Source organism: Phyllobates terribilis, unplaced genomic scaffold (assembly GCF_046119375.1).
Source record: "Phyllobates terribilis strain yellow unplaced genomic scaffold, ASM4611937v1 Scaffold_251__1_contigs__length_2838608, whole genome shotgun sequence".
In the NCBI taxonomy this organism is placed as follows: domain Eukaryota; kingdom Metazoa; phylum Chordata; class Amphibia; order Anura; family Dendrobatidae; genus Phyllobates; species Phyllobates terribilis.
The window spans coordinates 820136-840511 of NW_027363011.1; the positions used below are offsets into that span (position 1 = coordinate 820136).

At 44.3% G+C, this 20376-nt stretch overlaps 2 protein-coding genes across 2 annotated transcripts in view; one reads left to right on the forward strand and one right to left on the reverse strand.

The window, feature by feature from the left end:
• The window catches only part of LOC141218922 (uncharacterized), a 48712-nt gene extending 42950 nt beyond the window's left edge, over positions 1-5762 (forward strand). Inside the window, exons 10-11 of the mRNA XM_073665976.1 lie at positions 491-889; positions 4204-5762. Coding sequence (XP_073522077.1) covers positions 491-889; positions 4204-5498 — 1694 coding nt within the window. The 3' untranslated portion in view covers positions 5499-5762. The remainder of the gene's footprint in view (positions 1-490; positions 890-4203) is intronic.
• The window catches only part of LOC141218921 (gastrula zinc finger protein XlCGF66.1-like), a 384436-nt gene that overhangs the window by 45393 nt on the left and 318667 nt on the right, over positions 1-20376 (reverse strand). The window lies entirely within an intron of this gene.

Genomic DNA, 20376 nt, shown 5'->3' on the forward strand with positions numbered 1-20376 from the left:
CGAAGGTCATTCTGGAGGTCATGGCGCATTTGAGAGAACAAGATACTCTAGTTGTCCCTTACCTGGACGACTTCCTGGTAGTAGGCAGGTCAATGCGAGTTTTCAATGCTCTCTTGATAAGAGTCAGAGCCAGCCTGATCAATCCTGGATGGATACTGAATCTAGAGAAGTCAAGCCTGGAGCCTCGGAAGGTTCCGTCTTTTATAGGGCTTATCTTGGACAAGAAAAACAGAATTACGTCCTTAGCCTCAGGAGTAGTCAGGAATCCATCCAAGCAATGTCTCTTTTAGGTACAATGACATCATGTATCCCAGCAGTTCAGTGGGCTCCGATACACTCCTGATATCTGCAGCAAGATATCCTAGCAGCAGAGAAACAACTCAGGGGACACTTGGACAGGAAGATGACACTTTCCAATACAGCCATCAGCTCAATCGCATGGTGGCTGGATCGGGAGAACCTGTCACAGCGAGTTCCTTGGTCTTATCAGGTCAGGGACATAATTACAGCGGACTCAAGCTCAGATGGCTGGGAGCACGTCTGGGAGATCGTGTAATACAAGGAATCTGGTCGGACAGCAAGAAAGCCTTCTCCTCAAAACATGAAGGAGCCATCGGCAGTAAAGAATGCAGTGATGAAGTTCAGTTCCCAACTACAGGGACAACACATCCGAATTATGTCAGACAACAGGACAACAGTCGCCTATGTCAATCATCAGGGGGGCACGAGATCCTGACCTCTCATGTTAGTGAAAGATCAGATTCTACAGTTTGCAGAACAACATCAATTTATGCTCTCGGCTCTGCAAATAAGAGGCAAAGAAAACTAAAGATCAGATTCTCTGAGTCAGAATATACTGAATCAGGGCGAATGGGAGCTGAATCCAACAGTATTCCAGCAAATTGTGGATCGCTGGGGTCAATCAGAAATAGATCTTTTCGCAAATAAACGAAACAGAAAAACAATGATCTTCTGCTCCTTAAATCCAAAAGAAAGACCCTATGCATTAGATGCATTAAAAATACCCTGGAGCTTTGGCCTAGCCTATGCTTTCCCCCCACTAATGTTAATGCCAACGATTTTGAGGAAGATCCGAGAGGAGCAGGCAAGGGTCATACTAATCGCCCCATTCTGGCCCAAGAGACCCTGGTTCACCTGGATAAAGAGGATGTCCCAGTCAGATCCATGGGTCCTTCCAGATGCTCCAGATCTCCTCAAGCAAGGCCCAGGCTTCCATCTTCAGAGGTTGGGCATTTGATGGCCTGGAGTTTGAAAGGTCGTTACTAATCCAGGAAGGGTTTTCTCCAGGTCTAGTCACTACTCTGCTCAAAAGCAGTGTGACGACTAAGATCTATGGTAGGAATTTTGACCATGTCCTATCTATTTCGGCGCAGTCAGCTAAGGTTAAAATTCCTATAAAGCTATTCTGGAATTTCTTCAAAGGGTCTTGGATATGGGGTTGGCTACCAGTACCCTTTAGGTGCAAGTATCAGCGCTTGGAGCTTTATATAACTATAATTTGGCAGCAGATAGATGGGTTATCAGGTTTAAAAAGGCGTGCAATAGATCCAGACCTATTGCTACCCCAAGAATGCCTCCCTGGGATCTAAACCTGGTCCTGGAAGCCCTGACTAAGTCTCCTATTTGAGCACTTAAGAAGCGTGACAGAAAGAACTCTCACTCTGAACACAGTGATGCTGATAGCGCTAACATCAGCCCGTAGAGTTAGTGACTTACAAGCTTTGTCAGTAAATCATCCTTTTACACAGGTCACTGTAGATGGAGTTACATTAAGACCAGACCCGGCCTATTTTCCGAAGGTGGCCTCCAAATTCCATAGAACACAGGAGATGATTCTCCCCTCATTGTATCCTAACCCAAAAGATTTAGAGGAGCAGAGGCTTTATACTCTAGATGTTAGACTGTTTTGGTTCAGTATTTGGAGGTAACAAGGCCTTGGAGGAGAAGTGATGCTGTATTTGTCTCCTTTCAGCGAGCTAGTAAGGGACTTAAAGTTACAAGGGGAACTATAGTTAGATGGATCAGGGACGCCGTTAGCTTAGCATATTTCCCTAGTAATGTGCCGGTTTCAGAGAACCTGAAGGGCCATTCCACAGAGCTGGTGCAGCCTCCTGGGCTGAGAAGGCGGAAGTGTCCATTGATAACATATGTAAGGCAGCAACATGGTAATCTCCTTCTACCTTCTATAACCATTACCGGCTTGATCTTTCTTCATCTGCTGATCTATCCTTTGGGAGAAAGGTGTTGCAAGCGGTGATCCATCCCTAAGGTGTCTGTTCTATATAAATCTCTCAGGTGGTGCTATCGTAGGAGAAGGGGAAAAAAATCATAGTTACCTAACGGGATTTTACAGAGCCCATGACAGCACCCTTATATTCCCCCCCTTTTTTGATCACTTATGGTGTTCTCCATATATGGATGTATAGTGAGAAATGTTTTATTGGTGGTAATTGTGTACTAACATACTGTCTGAAGGTCCTCTCATGCTCTAAAACAAAACTGATGCGGAGGAGAGGTACCGCCTTTTTTATGCAGCAGGTTTCCTGTCCTGGGTGGGCGGATACCATCTCTCAGGTGGTGCTGTCATGGGCTCTGTAAAATCCTGTTACCGGTAACTATGATTTTTTTCCAATTACAGACGATGGACCTGAGTGGGGCTTGTTGTTTGTGAGATGAGTAGAAGTTTTTATTGGTATTATTGATGCCTACATAACTTGGTGGCTTTTTATTCCATATTTGAGAGGCAGAATGAACAAACAGTTGAAAACCACGCTCTACTGGTTCATCCTATGAGGTTTTCTATTAGATTTTGAAATGTCAGTGTCTTGGTGAATAATTAATTCAATGTATTTACCGTATTTTTCGGACTATAAGACGCACTTTTTTCCTCCTTTTTTTTCTCCTATGCCCTCTGTTAAAGGGCTTGAATATTCAACCTCTCTCCACGCCCATGGGCATGGGGAGGGGGTGAATATTCATGCCCTTTAATGAGCGGGCACAGGAGATAGCCAGCAGCCGCAGCGCGGCTCCGCTATGTGCCGGCTATGAAGTAGAGTGAAGTCACTGCTCCCCGCGCACACAGTCCCGGCGTGGGAAGTGACTTCCAGCAGCTAATCTCTCCTTGTGAGCCGCGCATGGCAGTGACGTCATGCACGGCTCATATGGAGAGATCAGTGCAGGCAGACAGGACGCAGCGCTGGAGGAGAGAGAAGAAAGGTGAGTAGGAGTGTTTATTTTTTTTTAATGTGCAGCATGATGGGGATTAGGGGTGCCATGCATATTAGGATAGGGATTAGGGGTGCCATGCATACCAGGACAGTGATTAGGGGTTCCATGCATACCAGGATAGGGATGAGGGGTGCAATGCATACCAGGACAGGAATGAGGGGTGCCATGCATACCAGGATAGGGATGAGGGGTGCAATGCATACCAGGACAGGAATGAGGGGTGCCATGCATACCAGGACAGGGATGAGGGGTGCCATGCATACCAGGATAGGGATTAGGGGTGCCATGCATACCAGGACAGGGATGAGGGGTACCATGCATACTAGGACAGGGATAAGGGGTGCCATGCATACCAGGACATGGATTAGGGGTGCCATGCATACCAGGACAGGGATGAGGGGTGCCATGCATACCAGGACAGGGATGAGGGGTGCCATGCATACCAGGATAGGGATTAGTGGTGCCATGCATACCAGGACAGGGATGAGGGGTACCATGCATACTAGGACAGGGATGAGGGGTGCCATGCATATCAGGATAGGTATGAGGGGTGCCATGCATACCAGGATAAGGATGAGGGGTGCCATGCATACCAGGATGGAGGGATGCCAGGCATACCAGGATGGGGATGGGGACCACATATAAAAGGAAGGGGGCGGCATATATACCAGGATGGGGGATATTTTCAGAATTGGGGGACATTACCCCTATACCAGTGTCAGCAGAAGACCCCCCTCCCCCTTAAAAGTGCATCATGACCACATTTTTTGCTCAAATTTTTATTTTTTTATTTTCCTCCTCTAAAACCTAGGTGCGTCTTATGGTCCGGTGTGTCTTATAGTCCGAAAAATATGGTACATAACTTGCCATTATTATAGACAGTTTAAGTAGAAATTTAAAAAAATAAAATCCAAGGATATTTTATTGAAAAATAATAGATTTTTATTTTAGCAGATGACTGTACCTGGAGATCAGAAGGACAGCTGACATCTTCAATTTTTAAATCAGAAGATCTCGAGATCCCACAGGATACAATTGAAGTGAATGCCATTACTCCAGATATACCATCATGCCTTCACAGCAAAGATTTGTCATCTGATTCTTTGAAACAGGTCCTGTCTTCTGATTCATTACCAACTACTAAGGAAAATCATAGTCACAAATTAAGCATTAAAAAACAAACTGATCCTAAAGCAAAGAAGACATTTTTAGAATATGGAAATTGTTTTCCTCTCGAAAAATCTTTTCCTAAACATCAAAAAATTCACACAGCCGAGAATAGATTTTCTTGTTCCAAGTGTGGGAAATATTTTAACAAGAAATCAGATCTTGTTAAACACCAGGGAACTCACACAGGGGAGAAGCCTTTTTCATGTTCAGAATGTGGGAAATGTTTTACAAAAAAATCCAATGTTGTTAAGCACCAGAAAACTCACACAGGGGAGAAGCCATTTTCATGTTCAGAATGTGAGAAATGTTTTTACCAGAAATCATATTTAGTTAGTCACCAGAGAATTCACACAGGGGAGAAGCCTTTTTCCTGTTCAGAATGTGAGAAATGTTTTTACCAGAAATCAGATTTAGTTATTCACCAGAGAATTCACACTGAGAAGAAGCCTTTTTCATGTTCAGAATGTGAGAAATGTTTTAACCACAAATCAAATTTTGTTAGGCACCAGAGAACTCACACAGGGGAGAAGCCTTTTTCATGTTCAGAATGTGGGAAACGTTTTAACCAGAAATCAAGTCTTGTTAAACACCACAGAACTCACACAGGGGTGAAGCCTTTTTCATGTTCAGAATGTGGTAAACATTTTGAACAGAAATGCAATCTTGTTAAACACCACAGAACTCATACAGGGGAGAAGCCTTTTTCATGTTCAGAATGTGGTAAACATTTTAAACAGAAATACAGTCTTGTTATACACCAGATAACTCATACAGAGGAGAAGCCTTTTTCATGTTCAGAATGTGGGAAATATTTTACACGAAAAGCAGCTCTTAATAAACATCAGAGAAGTCACACAGGGGAGAAGCCTTTTTCATGTTCAGAATGTGGTAAACATTTTAAACAGAAATACGGTCTTGTTATACACCAGATAACTCATACAGAGGAGAAGCCTTTTTCATGTTCAGAATGTGGGAAATATTTTACACGAAAAGCAGCTCTTAATAAACATCAGAGAAGTCACACAGGGGAGAAGCCTTTTTCATGTTCAGAATGTGGGAAATATTTTAAACAGAAATAGTCTTGTTATACACCAGAGAACTCATACAGAGGAGAAGCCTTTTTCATGTTCAGAATGTGGGAAATATTTTACGCGGAAAGCAACTCTTAATAAACATCAGGGAAGTCACACAGGGGAGAAGCCTTTTTCAAAATTAAATTTTTATTGAAAGATTAAATAATTTTCAATTACAAAAATGCAAAAAACAAACAAAAAATAACGAATAACCAGGACAATATCAGCATCAGTATATCATAGAATATACAGTTATGTCCATATATATTTGGACAGAGACAACATTTTTCTAATTTTGGTTCTAGACATTACCACAATGAATTTTAAACAAAAGAATTCAGATGCAGTTGAAGTTCAGACTTTCAGCTTTCATTTGAGGGTATCCACATTAAAATTGGATGAAGGGTTTAGGAGTTTCAGCTCCTTAACATGTGCCACCCTGTTTTTAAAGGGACCAAAAGTAATTGGACAGATTAAATAATTGTAAATAAAATGTTCATTTCTAGTACTTGGTTGAAAACCCTTTGTTGGCAATGACTGCCTGAAGTCTTGAACTCATGGACATCACCAGACGCTGTGTTTCCTCCTTTTTGATGCTCTGCCAGGCCTTCACTGCGGTGGTTTTCAGTTGCTGTTTGTTTGTGGGCCTTTCTGTCTGAAGTTTAGTCTTTAACAAGTGAAATGCATGCTCAATTGAGTTGAATGGCCAAGTCAGTCACCTGATCTCAAGAATATTCCACTTCTTTGCTTTAATAAACTCCTGGGTTGCTTTGGCTTTATGTTTTGGGTCATTGTCCATCTGTAGTATGAAACAACAACCAATTAGTTTGGCTGCATTTGGCTGATCTGAGCACACAGTATAGCTCTGAATACATCAGAATTCATTCGGCTGCTTCTGTCCTGTGTCACATCATCAATAAACACTAGTGAGCCAGTGCCACTGGCAGCCATACATGCCCGCGCCATCACACTGCCTCCGCCGTGTTTTACTGATGATGTGGTATGCTTTGGATCATGAGCTGTACCACGCCTTCGCCATACTTTTCTCTTTCCATCATTCTGGTAGAGGTTGATCTTGGTTTCATCTGTCCAAAGAATGTACTTCCAGAACTGTGCTGGCTTTTTTAGATGATTTTTAGCAAAGTCCAGTCTAGGCTTTTTATTCTTGATGCTTATGAGTAGCTTGCACCGTGCAGTGAACCCTCTGTATTTACTTTCATGCAGTCTTCTCTTTATGGTAGATTTGGATATTGATACGCCTACCTCCTGGAGAGTGTTGTTCACTTGGTTGGCTGTTGTGAAGGGGTTTCTCTTCACCATGGAGATTATTCTGCGATCATCCACCACTGTTGTCTTCCGTGGGCACCCAGGTCTTTTTCCATTGATGAGTTCACCAGTGCTTTCTTTCTTTCTCAGGATGTAGAACTGTAGATTTTGCCACTCCCAATATTGTAGCAATTTCTCGGATGGGTTTTTTCTGCTTTTGCAGCTTAAGGATGGCTTGTTTCACCTGCATGGAGAGTTCCTTTGACCGCATGTTTACTTCACAGTAAAAGCTTCCAAATGCAAGCACCACACCTCAAATCAACTCCAGGCCTTTTATCTGCTTAATTGAGAACGACATAATGAAGGGATTGCCCACACTTGTCCATGAAATAGCCTTAGAGTCAATTGTCCAATTACTTTTGGTCCCTTTAAAAACAGGGTGGCACATGTTAAGGAGCTGAAACTCCTAAACCCTTCATCCAATTTTAATGTGTATACCCTCAAATGAAAGCTGAAAGTCTGAACGTCAACTGCATCTGAATTGTTTTGTTTAAAATTCATTGTGGTAATGTCTAGAACCAAAATTAGAAAAATGTTGTCTCTGTCCAAATATATATGGACCTAACTGTAAGTATAACGTCATGCTGGCAACCCATGACCTAGAACGCAAACACAGCTTTCTGACACTAGGCACTAGATTGCCACACAAAATCCTTTGGTAATCTTCAGATTTCATGATGCCTTGCACACAGTGAAGGCACCCAATGTCAGAGGCAGCAAAACGACTCCAAAACATCTTTGAACCTCCACCATATTCCACTGTAGTTACTGTGATCTTTTCTTTGTAGGCTTCATTCTGTTTAAACAGTAGAACGATGTGTTTTTTACCGAAAAGCTCTATATTGGTCTCCTCTGTCCACAAGACTTTTCCCCAGAAGGGTTTCAGCTTACTCATGTACATTTTGGCAAACTACAGTGTAGCTTTTTTATGCCTCAGTGTCAGCAGTGGGGTCCGCCTTATTCTCCTGCCATAGCGTTTCATTTAATTCAAATGTTAACGGTTAGTTCACGCTGGCACTGATGCACCCTGAGCATGCAAGACAGCTTGAATTTCTTTGGAACTTTGGTGGGGCTACTTATTCACCATCTGGACTATCTTGCGTTGCAACCTTTCGTCAATTTTTCTCTTCTGTCCACATCCAGGGAGATTAGCTACAGTGACATGGGTTGTAAATGTATTGATTTTCATGTTGCCCACACCTGTTACTTGCCACAATTGAGTATGAACGAGTTTCACATGCTTGAAACGAAGTTGTTTACCCACACCCCACAATTTTGACAAAAGGTGGCAGCAATTTTGACCGGCCCATTTTTGGTGTTTTTGTGTGAAATTATGTTCACTTTGCCTTTTTTTAATCTGTTTTTTTTTTGTTGTTCCTATACACATAAAGGAAATAAACATGTATAGCAAAATGTGTAATTGCAGTAATTTTCTGGGAGAATTACTTCATTTTTTGGAACAATTTTAAGGACGCCAACACTTTGACCATGACTTTTTTTTGTTGCAGCATTTCATCCTTTTCATGTTCAGTTATATTAGAAGGCTTGTAGCAAACTCCAATTAGCAGCGTTCCATTATTGGCATTTCCATGTACATTTACCCATACTGACTCTACATTGTCGAAGCTCCCCTCCAATGTCGTCATTTAGCACAGGTCTTAAGTTGGATTTAATGAAAATACCCACCCCTCCACCTTTTTTTCTTTCCTAACCTTTTGAATGTAGTGTAACCCTCTATGTTTGTCACTCAGTCATGGCTTTCCAGCCAGGTTCCTGTAATGCCCACCACATCGTAATCTGTGGCTGACATTAGGTTTGTTTGCAAGACCTCTTGCATTTGCCAGCAGACATTTACTATTAACTATTTATTACTCCTACTTGCCTCCTTACTTTCCTTGAATGTCCCAGCCCCCTAAATCCTCATTGACCCCTACTGTCTCTCTCTCTCTCTGTCTACTCTATGCCCTTATTTGCACAAAAAACCTCCCTCCTCCCAGATCCTAGTTTAAAAGCTCCTCCATCCATCTGACCATTTTTCACTGCAGCACATCTGCACCCTCCCAGTTGAGGTGCAGTTTGTCCTTATCGTAGAGCCTGTAGCCGACAGAAGTAGGCCCAGTTCTCCATGAACCCAAACCCTTTATCCTGCAACTTATTTATCTCCTTAAGTTCCCGCTAACTTTCTAGTGACGCTAGTGGAATCGGCATTATTTCTGCAAACACTACCTTGGATGTCCTGTACTTCAGCTTCTCTCCTAATTCCCTGTGATCATTTTTAAAGACCTTCCACCTTCCTCTAACTTTGTCATTGGTACCAATGTGTACTGCTGCACAATCTTTCCACTTAACGAGATGGTGCAGACAGCGCCTGACCCACCTGGAACTAAGAACTCGCTCTACCTCATACTCCCAACACCCTTCCAAATCCACCTTATTTATGTCTTGAGGTCCCCTCAAATTTTTTTAAAAGAGAAGAATGGAAAGAATTATGATTTTCCAGGTAATAAGAAGTTGCAACTTAACTGTCACATGATTTAAATTTGTAATAATTTTATAAGGACCTACAAATTTAGGTGCAAACTTTCTATATGTGACCTTTAAGCGCAGATATTTTGAGGACAACCACACAAAATCCCCCACCCTAAAGACAGAAGCTTTCCTACGTCTGCAGTTAGCACCACTTTTGGCCTGGTCACTAGCTACCAAAAAGACCCTTTTGTCCTCCCTCCGGACCTTAATTAGTTGGGGACAAAATCTCTCCTCCACTGGCAGGGATGATTGTAATCCTGAAATATTCCCAAACTCTGGATTAAAACTACAGCAGCTAAAAAAAGGCAAGGTCCCGGTAGCCTTTGAGAAACGGTTATTTAGAGCACACTCGATAAGGGGCAGAAATTCCACCCGGTCTTCCTGATTTGAGGAGACAAAACATCACTAATACTGCTCTATTTCCTGGTTCATCCTTCTGGTTGACCATTAGTCTCGGTATGATAGACTGAGAGAAAAAAGCAGCTTATTACCCAATCTGGAGCAAAAACTAGCCAGAAATTGAACCCCTGAATGAAAAATTATATTTTTGGGAACACCATGAAATTTAATCTATGAGAAATGAACAAAGTTGCTAAGATCCTAGCTGTTGGCAACTTTTGAAGCAGGACCAAAAGAACCTTTTTGCTCAAACGGTCCACCACCACCCACACGACAGTAATACCACCAGAGTTAAGCAAATCATTGACAAAGTCCATGGACAAGTGGGTCCAGGGCTGCAACGAAACATCGTTAGGGAAGAGATAACCCACTGAGCTTGATGAGAGGCTTTAGCCCTGGCATAGACTTTGCATTTCCAAACATACTCTCCAATATCCTTAAGAGCATTCTGCCACCAAAAGGACCTAGAAAGAGATCTCCAAGTGGCAGACGAACCCGCGTGCCCAGCTAAAACGGAATCATGTTCTTCATTAAGAAGATGTACATGTAAAGAGGGCAATACATAAAGCTTGTTCATAGGTAAACCTTCCTGAGCATCCTGAATGCGCTGCCTAAGATCTTCACCCACTCCTCTGTGACTGGAGAGGTGGATGGCCGTATATGACCCTTAGGGCTCATACCCATATGTGTGAAAAACGTTTCGATATCTGGACCGGAAAATCGGATGAGTGTCATGCGATTTTCATGAGGACAATGCGATTTTTCACATCTAGCATCCATATGACATCCGTATGCAATGCATTTTGCTTTCTCTGCAACTATTATTCGATAATCATTTACAGTGTTATATGCTACAGAATGGTAATGTATCCGTAAAAATTGGATGCCATATGGATGGTCCGTGTGCCATCCGTTTTTTTTTTCTCGCACCCATTGACTTGCATTGGCGAGTCTTGTCCGATATATGTGGCAAATTGCAGCATGCTTCGATTTTTTGCGCAGATGAGCAGGGACTCATAGATTAACATTGATCAGAGTGCAATCCAATTTTTTATCGGATTGCACTCATCCGTTTTTCACGCATATGAGTATGAGCCCAATGCAAGAAAAACAGACTAGAGCAATCCGATAATAAATCGGATTGCACTCTGATCAATGTTAATCTATGAGGTACATCTCATCTGTGATTTTTTTTTCTCAGCTGAAATCGGACTGAGAAAAAAATCGCAGCATACTGCGTATATCGGACGAGACTCGCCAATGCAAGTCAATGGGACCAGCCATATGCCATCCAATTTTTATGGATACATTATCATTCTGTAGCACAGAACACTGTAAATGGTCCTGTAAATGATGGCAGAATAATAGTTGCAGAGAAAAAAAACGCATACGGATGTCATACGGATGCTAGGTGCGAAAAATCGCATTTTCCTCTCATGAAAATCGCATGGAACTCTTCCGTTTTTTCGGTCCAGAATACGGAATTTTTTTGTTCACACATGTGGGTATGAGCCCTTAGCTGGACTCTTCTGAATATAGTTTTTCAAGGCCGCCCTCCCTGGAAGGGGTTAAACATACGAGATTTCTGCATTTTAGCTCCTGGTATGAAGTGGATAGCACAATCATATGCCGCCATATAGTAGACGTCCGGTAACTGGTAATAATCTCCTCATGTGTCGTCTATTTGTCTCCAAGCAGGAAAATCCCACGTTACATTCACACATAAAACTGTAGAAAAGGCGGCGCGGGGTAATTGTGCCAGTAGTGAGGGGCAAATAATGCTGGAAATGTCACTGACTGCGGAGAAGTTTCTCCACCGGCTCTGCAGGTGGAGGTATGTGGAGATCCCCCATTACTGGGCGCAGGGGGCATTAACCCCTTCAGCACGGAGGCTCTTTTGGGGTCTCTGTGTGGTGTGAACAGTGAGGTAACAGCTGTGGGCAGAATGCGGCTTAGCTGGTTCCCGTCCACATTAGATCCATTCAGACGACTGCAGGATGAAGGACAGAAGTCCAGAGAAGTCCTCGCACAACGCCATTATTCATCTCCTAGTTCTATCACAGAATACTGTATGTGGCAGGTACTCAATGGATCTTCTGCTTTCTGGACCGGTTCCTCCTGTAAGTCCTATTAACCCTTTCTCCCCAGAGCCTGTTTGTTCACCTTCCTGAGCAGCATCCCTTTATGAGGTAATAACTCTGGAGCTTCAGTGGATCCCATTGATTCTGAGATTGAGTTTTCTTGACAAATTGTTCTTCATGTTAGTGGTAAATTTAGGACGATATTTTTTGCTTTTATTTGTGAAAATATCAGAAATTTGGAGAAAGTTTCACAATTTTCAAACTTTTAATTTTAATGCCATTGAACCTAAGAGTTCTGTGACACAAAATAGTTAATAAATAACATTTCCCACATGTCTACTTTACATCAGCACCATTATTGAAACATAATTTTTTTATGTTAGGAAGTGAGAAGGGTTAAAAGTTTATCATCAATTTCTCATTTTTCCAATGTGTGGTGAGCACCTTGAACCCCAATGTGCTTTATGAGCCGTGAAAATAAAAAATATAATTTTCCCCACAAAAATGTTGTTTTAGCCCCAATTTTTTTTTTCACAAAAGTTACAGGAGAAAATAGACTCCAAAATTGTTTGTGCAATTTCTCCTGAGTAAGCTGTTAACCCATATGTGGTGGAGGAAAACTAATGCATTACACGGCTCAAGAAGGGAAGGGACGCCATTTTGGCTGGAATAGGTAGCGGACGCCATGTCTCATTTGAAGAGCCCCTGACATGCCAAAACAGCAGAAACCCCCTCAGGTGACCCCATTTTGGAAACTACACCTCTAGAGGAATTCAACTAAGGGAGTAGTGGGCATTTTTAACCCTCAGGCGATTCACAGAATTGTATAACATTGAGCTGAGCAAAATAAATAATACCATTTTTTCCACCAAAATGTTACTTTGGCCCTAAGTTTGTAATTGGAGAAAACAAACAATAAAATTTATTATGCAATTTCTCCTGAATACGTCAATACCCCATACGTGGTGAAAAAATACTTTTGAGGCACAGTGCATAGCTCAGAAGGGAAGGAACGCCGTTTTACAGTGCAGATTTTTCTGTTATGGTTTGTGGGTGCCATGTCACATTGGCAGAGCCCCCCCTGAGGTCCCAGAACAGCAGAATCCCCCTTAAGTGAATAGAAGAATGGTAGCACTCACCATAAGTATGCGGGATCTGCAATATCTATTTGGATAAAGACATAAAGGAACAGCGGTGCAGGAGGAGTGCGGGGGAGAACGTTACTGGACTACGGCCGTTTCACGCTTGATTTCACTTCTACGGGTCTACATCCATATAATGTACAGTGGACCTGTAGAAGCGCAATCAAACGTGAAATGGCCGTAGTCGAGTAACGTTCTTCCCCGCACTCCTCCTGCACCAATTCTCCTTTATGTCTTTATCCAAATAAAGATTGCAGATCCCACATACCTATGGTGAGTGCTACCATTCTTCTATTCACTTACTGCATATACATGGACTCTGGGTATTAGCACCGCTGACCCTAGGCTGATCCTGCAGCAAATCTCTCCTGAGGACGTCTGCTCTGGATGAACGAGTCCTGGTGCTAGCTTAACTCTTTCATAGACCCCCCCTTAAGTGATCCCATTTATAAACGACAACTCTCAATAAAGACATCTATGGGTGCAGTGATCGTATTTACACCAGAGGTGTGTCACAGAATAGTATGCACCATCACTGCAATGCATCACACCAGTGTTACACTGACATAAGTCTCTTACACCATGCTACTGGCATCTTGCAAAAAATGAAGGTTCTTAGCACATAAATTGGCAAATGTATGTATGCCCATCAACCATTGCAAGGTGACCTCCGCGTGATGGGTAACTATCCTCCTAAACATGCTTCTTTTGGGCTATAAGCCTAAGAACCTTAATTTTTTGTAAGTATATTTTATTTAGCAATAATGCAGTTTAGCTGTTATGTTCTCAGTGTTTGCATATGTCTTGGCCCTTACAGTGTGCTGCTGTGCTTTCTTATTATATGTTATGCAGTCATTGCAGCGTGCACCTGTTCACACTATATGGAGGTGCTGGTCAGGTTTTTTGTTTTCTTGCAGTTTATCATGGAAGTTTTGACTGCCTCCTTTTCTGACTCTGCACTCCACCCATCAGCCCAAGGGTGCTTTTAATTAGTGTTGGTTTCTACCTGCCCACTTAAAATTGTAGGCTTATAGCCCAAGAGAGGCATGTTTAGGAGGATAGTTACCCATGCTACTGGCATGATCCAAGCAGACCACTGTTGCTGGCAGACTGGATGTCATCATGACGACCTCAGGTTGATTTGATAACCATAGGGCCCTCTCGATGACATTCTGGGGGCAATGATTGGACAGAAGAGGGAATCCCTTACCTCTCCTAGCCTGCTAAATATTGCGATTGATATCGATCGCAGCATTTAGTCGGTTAAACAGCTAGGGACAGTGCAGGCACTGCACCTGGCTATGAGAATTGTGGCTTGGCTATCATGTAGCCAAGACCCCGGCAGCGATCACGCTGTCACAGCTTCTGTGCCACGCATGATACCCATGTCGTACCTATACAACATCAGTCGGGAACCCCATCCGACCATGATGTATAGGTACGTCAAATGTCATGACGGGGTTAAGGATTAGGTGATAACTAATCGCAGCCTTCAAACTAGTTCTTTGTTCTCCTTTTAATGCATGGGGTGATACAGCATTCAAATATGCCAAAACAATAAAACTGTTCTCCAGGGGTTCTCCGGCAATGTGATAAAGATGGCCTTTGTCACATATTTCAGAGTGCAGTCTGTCCTAGTCACGTGTCAGGATGGGTTGCAGAATGAAGAAACACAGCTTGAGAAGTGTCTTAACTTTCAGAGAAGCAGCGTCATGAACAAACAAATCTCCGACAGCCAAAGAGCAGGGCTGTGACATGAGAAAAAATAAATCCCCCCGCTGACTGAGCACAACAGGGGTTTTTCTTCTGCTTCATCCTCCTCTATGCTTAACTGTATACCCGTTCTGCTCTGTCTGCCTGACGGCGTTACAACAGGGAATGGCGACGGACTGCGCATGTAGAACTGAGTCTGGAGAGAAAAAAACCCTGTTGTGCTCAGTCAGCAGGGAGGTTATATTTGTTCTCATGTCACAGCCCTGCCCAGTGGCTGAGTGACTTATGGTTGTTCAACAATTACCCTACGCAGCTCCTCTGACAATTGTTGCCTCTCTTGAGCTGTTTCTTAAGTCTGCAACCCACCCTGACACATGAAAAGGATGGGTTGCAGTTTGAAATATTTGATGAGGACCATTTGTAAGCTTCGTTTATACGATACGGTTTCCCTTAATAGTGAGATCTTAGTATTATGTATACCTATCCATGTACTATAGATTTGGGTTACTGCAAATCATGTTGGCTAAACATACTCATCAAAATTGCTAAGAGGAGTATTTTTACCCCTCTGTAAAATATGTAGCATGACCTCTTCCAGAGCCTGTCCTATGGAACAGTGGGGGTACCACCAGTCAGACCCTCAGCCAAAAGAAACTTATGTCACTTTACAATAAAGCTGTAAAAAATGTTTCATCCCATATGATCTCTGCAATTAATCAGGCTGCATGGGGCACATGAAAGGCCGGAATACACCGGGAATCACTGGCAGGACCTAACACCTTGGTTGTATAAGCGAATATCATGGATGTTTTTGTTGTTGTTTTTAACAGGTACTGCTGAAGACAGAACAATTGTCAGCAAGATCTGAACGACTTAGTGCAGGTCTACTGGTGAGGACTTTGCTGCAGATAGTTTCTGCAACAAATCACACTGTGTGAACGCACCCTGATAATGATCCAACTGGCAGTTACTGTTCTTTAACCCCTTTCCGACGAGGTCAGTAATAGTACGTAGCTGCGCCCTGTGACTTATGGACCAGCTACGGACTAATACGCATAATGCGATCGCGCCCGCGCTCAAGCGCTGCGGGGCGATCGCCGCCGTGTGTCAGCTGATTGTCACAGCGGACACCCGGTGCTATGTGCCAGGAGTGGTCAAACACCACTGCTGGCACGTTAGCCCCCGAAATGCAGCAATCAAAGTCGATCAAAAAACAAAATACTAGAGCTCCAAATCATGTCTCTATTAAAATGAGGCATAAATAAATTGTTTAAATTGTAATTTTATTAGGAATAAATATAAAACATACATAAAATAAGCAAAGGTATCAGAACATGTAGCAATCAAATAGCAAAGCATATGACGGAATAGATTTTAAGTATATAGTGTTTTATAATCATCCCTAGAGGAGTATAAATGCCAATAAATATAAAGGAGCAGGATGTAAAAAAGTATTAGAAAGTGCTAGTGCATAGATATCAGTACTCAATATATATGATAGCAGCAAAATTAAACAAAGTGCCAATGTGTGTCAGAACATAAATAAGTAATGAATAAATAAGATGCAAGTGCCTAAATTCATTTACATTTAACACATACTATCAGCTAGTCAAGATATTGCACATAGGGAAGTCTGGAAAAAAGAGCAAATTTATCAAGTCAAGCATAATGCCACTTACATATTGTAGTTGAGGAGCCTTGCTATCCGGCCACCACCCCCGAGGGTGGTGGCCGGATAGCAATCAATCAATCAACATTGATTTGATTTCTTCCTCAGGTCATCATGTGATAAATAAATGTTCACTGTTTTTCTACACCTTCTCATCTTGGTTGTAATCGTGACAGCACCCGCCACAATGCCTTATTTTCTGATTTTTTGCCTCGCAACAGCTTCTATAAAGGGAATTTTGAGGAGAAGTTGCCTAAGAAGCTCAAAGGGAGGCTATTGGAGAGCAATAAAAAAATGTCCCAAAGTTCCACCAATTGAATGTAAGGAGGGTGCAATGAGCCACCTCCTGTAGGAAGGTCTTAACCTGTTTGTGAAATGCTAGTATATAATGAAAGAGTATGGAAAGGGCAGAAACCTGTCCCTTCAAGTAGGAAAACTTTAGCGTAATATAAGATCTTCGTATAGTGGAGGATCTGGAAGTGGAGGGCTTTGTGGCCTTAAAATGGGTGTGTGAGGAAGGTCTAGGTTTGAATGAGGGCTGCCTGGAGTTGGAGGGTCGAGAGGAGTTTGTAGTCTCTGTAGGAATAGGAGTCACAAGAGGAGAAAAACCTCTGGGAGCACCTATATGGCAGTGAGCATAGAGGGAGCCGGGCTAAACACATGGCAGACATTTGTCACAGCGCAAACAAAGACAATAAGTAACTAGAGCCACAGGAGGCTGCATGTGGGGCTCCTAGGAAGAGGACATGGTGCCTGGAAAATTGAAAATAGGCCTAAAATGGCACCTATTGCTAACCAGTAAAGGTGCAGGCATGAAAGCATGCTACTGTGTCCTCAAATGGCAAAGGTGACAGATGGCACCTGGGTCTTCTGTTTGGATGCTTACTTAGGAAAGGAAGAGTGTGAGAACAGGAGAAGAGAGTCAGCAAGAGAGTCTGCAGCAGAAAACCCAGGAAAATAAGGCTCTCCCCAAGTAAACCCAGTGAAAACTGCTTGAAGGGAGAAAAATGCCAGTCTCTTATTCCACCCCCCACCCTCCCTTCGCCTCCGTCATACCACTCCACCACTGCACCCAAGCCAGGTGGGGGAGGTGGGAGTGGTATCATGCCACCCTATAGGCGGGACAAGATTTCAGACCTAGCCGCAAGAAAATAAACAGCACAGCCAAAGCAATGAAAGGGACTTTAAAAATTCCCCAAATAATTCATTTAGAAACAAAGCAAAAATGCAATGGTATTGATCAGCCAAGATCGCAAGGAAAATGCACACATGGGATGCAGCAGACCCCCTTACTAGAAGAGGTAACACAGGTGCAGAATACTGATGAACAACCATTCTCAGCCTCCTCATCCATTGAGGGGGCGATTGCCTTGCATTAGAACTGCACATAGATGAACTTGCAATATTGTGCAAGTCACACACATGTAGTACAGTGCCTAGCCAGCAGCCAGGACCTGGGTGGGCCCCGTACCACCGATAACACTTCCTCGAACTTCACAAAAAAGCACATGAACCCCCGAAAAATACCACAGAGAAGCATCAAGAAAGTACAGAAAGGGAGAAAAGAATGGCCCAACGGAAATAGAAAGTTGGGAGACCCTCAATGGGATTATACTCATCTACTGTATCTGATGTCATTGGATGCTCACAGGGTCACCGCTTCCGTGACCTCACATGGACTGTGGGGACACCAGCACTCCACTGCGGTAGCAGTCATGGTGGACAATGGCCAGTGATGAAATGTAATGCGCGGGAGATACACTACAGTGAAGTGAAAGGGATGGTGAAAAAAAGATGGAGGAAATCCGCACCACCTGGGAAAAAAATTGTGTAGAAGATTCAATGCAATTTGTGCCTAACTACTATGGACACTGGGCTAAAATTGAGCTGCACAGTGTCTGAGTAGGGAATGTAGCCATTTATGTGGAGAAACATTTTTTTTAAATGCAGTTTGAGCCTCCAGGTGACACTGTGTGTACCCACGGTTCTGTGTCCCCCAATACTATTAACAAGAAAAAACATTTTATGTTCAAAACATGACTCACTCCTCACCTCTCAGCCCCTTCAGGCAGATATCCATGTAAATAACATTAATCCCTTCCTTCAGATAACCAACATCACCCCCTTTCCTGTGACGTCCCCACCCCGCCACGTAAGTAACCTCACCCCTTCCCTTCACATAAACACCACCTACCTGCAGCCTCATGCAAATAACATCCCCTTTCCTGCGAAGCCCCCAGCATGCAGCACCATGCAAGAAACAGCCAGCAGCCGCTGCCCTGTACAGTCTCCAACATGCAGCCCTATGCAAGCAACATCACCCCTTCCTGTGCAAGCCACCCAACATGCAGCATTGTGCATGCAGTATCAGCACAATCCCTGTGCAAGACCACCGACATGTAACATCACCCCCTTCCCTGTGCAAGCTCCAAATTTGCAGCTCTTTACAGGCAGAATTGCCCCACTGCCTGTGCAAGCCCTCCCATATGCAACAATAGCCTTTCCCTGTGCAGCCCAGTCAACATGCAGCCCCGTGCTTACATCCTCCTCCTCCCTGTGCAAGCCCCCCAACATGCAGCATCAGAATATCCCTTATAAAAGTCCACTGACTTGAAGCCCCATGCAAGAAATATTAACCACTTTTCTGTGCTCTCAAAATACAGTCTCGGACGACTCACACATAGGACGCAGTCAGACAGCCGTATAAATCATGCATAGTGTAGCGTCGGCGTCCCTGCCTCCTGCTAGGCAGGGACGCTGTTCCCCTCACCTCTCCGCTCCGTGCCCGGCGTCTTCCTCCCGCTCTGCTGGCAGCGCGCGCTCCTCCCCGGTCACTGTGCTTAGGGCGCGCGTGCACTCCCCCTCTCTTAAAGGGGCCGCGCGCGCCGCCCTAAGGAGTCCCCGGCCAATGGCCGGAGGACCTCTCCATATATAAGGCACCTCCTCCAAGATGGAGGTGCCCGAGCAATGTTGTTGCAAAGCCTTCACTCTGCTTCAGCCCTCAGGTCCCGTTACCAGTCACCTGCCAGTCACCTGCCAGTTTCCTGCTTGTTACCTGCCAGTCACCTGCCAGATTCCTGCTTGTTACCTGCCAGTCACCTGCCAGATTCCTGCCTGTTACCTGCCAGTCACCTGCCAGATTCCTGCCTGTTACGTGCCAGTCACCTGCCAGATTCCTGCCTGTTACCTGCCAGTCACCTGCCAGATTCCTGCCTGTTACCTGCCAGTCACCTGCCAGATTCCTGCTTGATACCTGCCTGATATCCGCTTACCTGCTTGCAAGCCTGCGGTCCGACGGTCTGCCTTCCGACACCTGTCAGTCTGTCTATGGACCAGCCTGCCCGCTCACCTGGGAGCGTCCACCTGCTACCTGCCTGCTAGCCTACCTGGAGGCTCTGCCGTCACTTGCCGTGACCACCTGCCTGTCCAGAGACTCTTGCCCGCTCACCTGGGAGCGCTCACCTGCTACCTGCCTGCTAGCCTACCTGGAGGCTCTGCCGTCACTTGCCGTGACCACCTGCCAGTCCAGAGACTCTTGCCCGCTCTCCTGGGAGCGTCCACCTGCTACCTGTCTGCTAGTCTACCTGGAGGCTCTGCCGTCACTTGCCTTGACCACCTGCCTGTCCAGAGACTCTCGCCCGCTCACATGGGAGCGCTCACCAGCCACCTGCCAGCTGTCCTTCTACCCAGAGACTGTCCCTGTCACTTGCCGTGACTACCTGCCCGTCTTCCCTGGGAGCCACCCGCTTCCTTACAAGGACCGCCCCCTTGTATAGTTGCTCAGAGGTTCCGCCTCCCAGACCCGTTACAGTTTGCTCGGGCCATGGAACCCGGTGGCACCCAAGCTCCCTCGCTCTCGGACCTATGTCATGAACTGTCCCGTCAGAGGTCCCAACAGGAGTCCATCCTGAGTCACCTGCGGAATGTCAACTCTCGCCTGGACAATCTGACTGCTCCACCAGCAACCACCGCTAGTGTCTTGACTCGCAACCCGGCAGCGCCGCTGCCCACCAATACCATGGTAT